At 34.9% G+C, this 1,971-nt stretch overlaps 1 protein-coding gene across 2 annotated transcripts in view; it reads left to right on the top strand.

Annotated features, from left to right (window-relative positions):
• Nucleotides 1-557: 557 nt before the first annotated feature.
• The window catches only part of Ctf4 (Chromosome transmission fidelity 4), a 6,109-nt gene continuing 4,695 nt past the window's right edge, over nucleotides 558-1,971 (top strand). The window contains exon 1 of one of the 2 annotated variants that reach the window (XM_011314022.1): nucleotides 558-786. In XM_011314022.1, the coding sequence (XP_011312324.1) occupies nucleotides 710-786 (77 nt within the window). In that variant the 5' untranslated portion in view covers nucleotides 558-709. Of the gene's footprint in view, nucleotides 787-1,350; nucleotides 1,408-1,971 lie in introns of those variants that run through there. The other variant, XM_011314025.1, reaches the window with a different exon arrangement.

The raw sequence follows: 1,971 nt of genomic DNA, 5'->3' as shown, positions 1-1,971 counted from the left end.
ACAAATAAAAATTAGTGAGGTGGGGTGCTAACTTCCCATCATTATTTTGTTTAATTAATTAAAAAATAATGAAGGGTCTACAAAATTTTTTAATTGTATTACAATGATGTACAAAGGTCCTACTATTGATCTAAATGAAAAAACTAATGAATTTTCAATTATGTGGTGCCAACTACCAGTCACCGCCAGGGCTGCAACGACTTACTCCAAAATGATTTTTAATTATTAATTAATAATTGGTGTTCTGTAGAAGATTGATGATCATCTATCAATCACCTGCAAACGATTCTCGATCGTTTGATCGGTCATTAAACATTCTAGGGTTAAATTTAAAAAAAAAAGATGATAACTTCCGTAGAAATATTTCATTTGTTTGAAAAATTCATGAAAAAAAAACGATGATCGATCAAACAATAATTCTTATCTATCATAGACCTGCAAAGGACCTTCAAACGATTGGGCATGTGCGGGATAATTAATTAGAATAATAAGTTGATAACTTCTCGGAGCTCTCCTTATGGCTGTTCCACGTTGCCAACTCCCTGAATTTCATTAAGATGTCTCTGTAGGCCACTTCAATCCCGATATACTTGACCCCAACCCAATCCTCTTTGAACCTCGTTGAACCTCTACCATAAACGCGGCTGATCTCCCGTATAATTTCTGATAGTGAATTTAAATCAGTTTTTTTATTATATATGTAGTCAAAATGCCGTTAATATTAAAACCGATGAGATATGCTCACCCAGAGGGTCACACGTCCGTTTGTTACTTTAGTGGAGAAAAGTGAGTGACATAATTGCAATACGTTGGTCGTGTAGTATTTACAAATAACAAAAATATGGGCATCAACCATTCACTGATATTGATGAAGAATGGTTATATTTTTTTCTAGCTTCTTATTAATTTTCTGCCATGTTAGTCTTTCGGATATAATATAAAAAGTTATTCTTTCAAATGATAACAGAGTATTTTGTAATTCTTCATAGGCCTGTAGCGGATCTTTTTATGTTAGGTTATTGCTTTAATTGTGTTATGCACATAGTCGGCCTTAATCACCTTAGATATAGAATCAACTCCAATAGATGGTACTAATTAGGATTTATGTACATCTACAGGTGAATCCTCGTTTAGATATTAGGAAACCTCTTGGATTGCAAATGAGAGGTTCAATATAAATGCAATTTGGTTAATGTCAAAGAAATAGTAGTTTCACTGATATTTATTTATGGTGGGGCTAAAGTATACATTTGCCACCCATTTCTAGGCTTCTGAACCTTTTGCACCTATGTTAGTTTCCAGATTGGGGCCTGATAGATAGCATTTTCTGCACATTGTGCGGCCAGAAAATCACGTTTCCCAGGCCCTGTTCCTGGAAGAATTTTGTTTAGGTTTTATTGGATAAAGGTAAACGATAAACTTTTTTTGTGATTCATACAGGATACTGATAATCATTACAAAATTATGAATGTGAAAATATATCTATTTTGTTCATTTTTCGTAGATCTTTTCATAAGTTGTTAACGATTGAAGTCTCCTTTTGAATTATAGACATTTTCCAGCTTAGGATCAAACTACGTTATCATCTGATATAATAATGTTTTGCCCTAAATCAAAAAATCTCCATAACTGCATGTGTACAAAAATAGACTTCGATTGTTAATAACGGGAAAAGTGGATCTGAAAAAAACTCATAGAAAATTCATAGACAATCCTGCTGATTATCAAACCCTGGCGGACCACTCGATAGGGTGGATCGAGTTGTGCACTGTGGATCCACATTACCATCGACTCAATCTCGAACACCTATCGACTCAGTGCACAACTTGATTCACTCTATCGAGGGCCTATCGAGTAGATCTCGAATGGTCCGCCAGGGAAATGGGGGATGAATAAGAAAAAGTCAATCCTTTGCTTTTTTAGGATAAAACTCCTTAAAGCCACGCTATGGAGAATATATTCCCCCCCCCC

Source organism: Fopius arisanus, unplaced genomic scaffold (genome assembly GCF_000806365.1).
Source record: "Fopius arisanus strain USDA-PBARC FA_bdor unplaced genomic scaffold, ASM80636v1 scaffold00140, whole genome shotgun sequence".
In the NCBI taxonomy this organism is placed as follows: Eukaryota; Metazoa; Arthropoda; class Insecta; order Hymenoptera; family Braconidae; genus Fopius; species Fopius arisanus.
The sequence above is the reverse complement of the archived record's forward strand: the minus strand, read 5'-3'. Positions and strand labels throughout refer to the sequence as shown.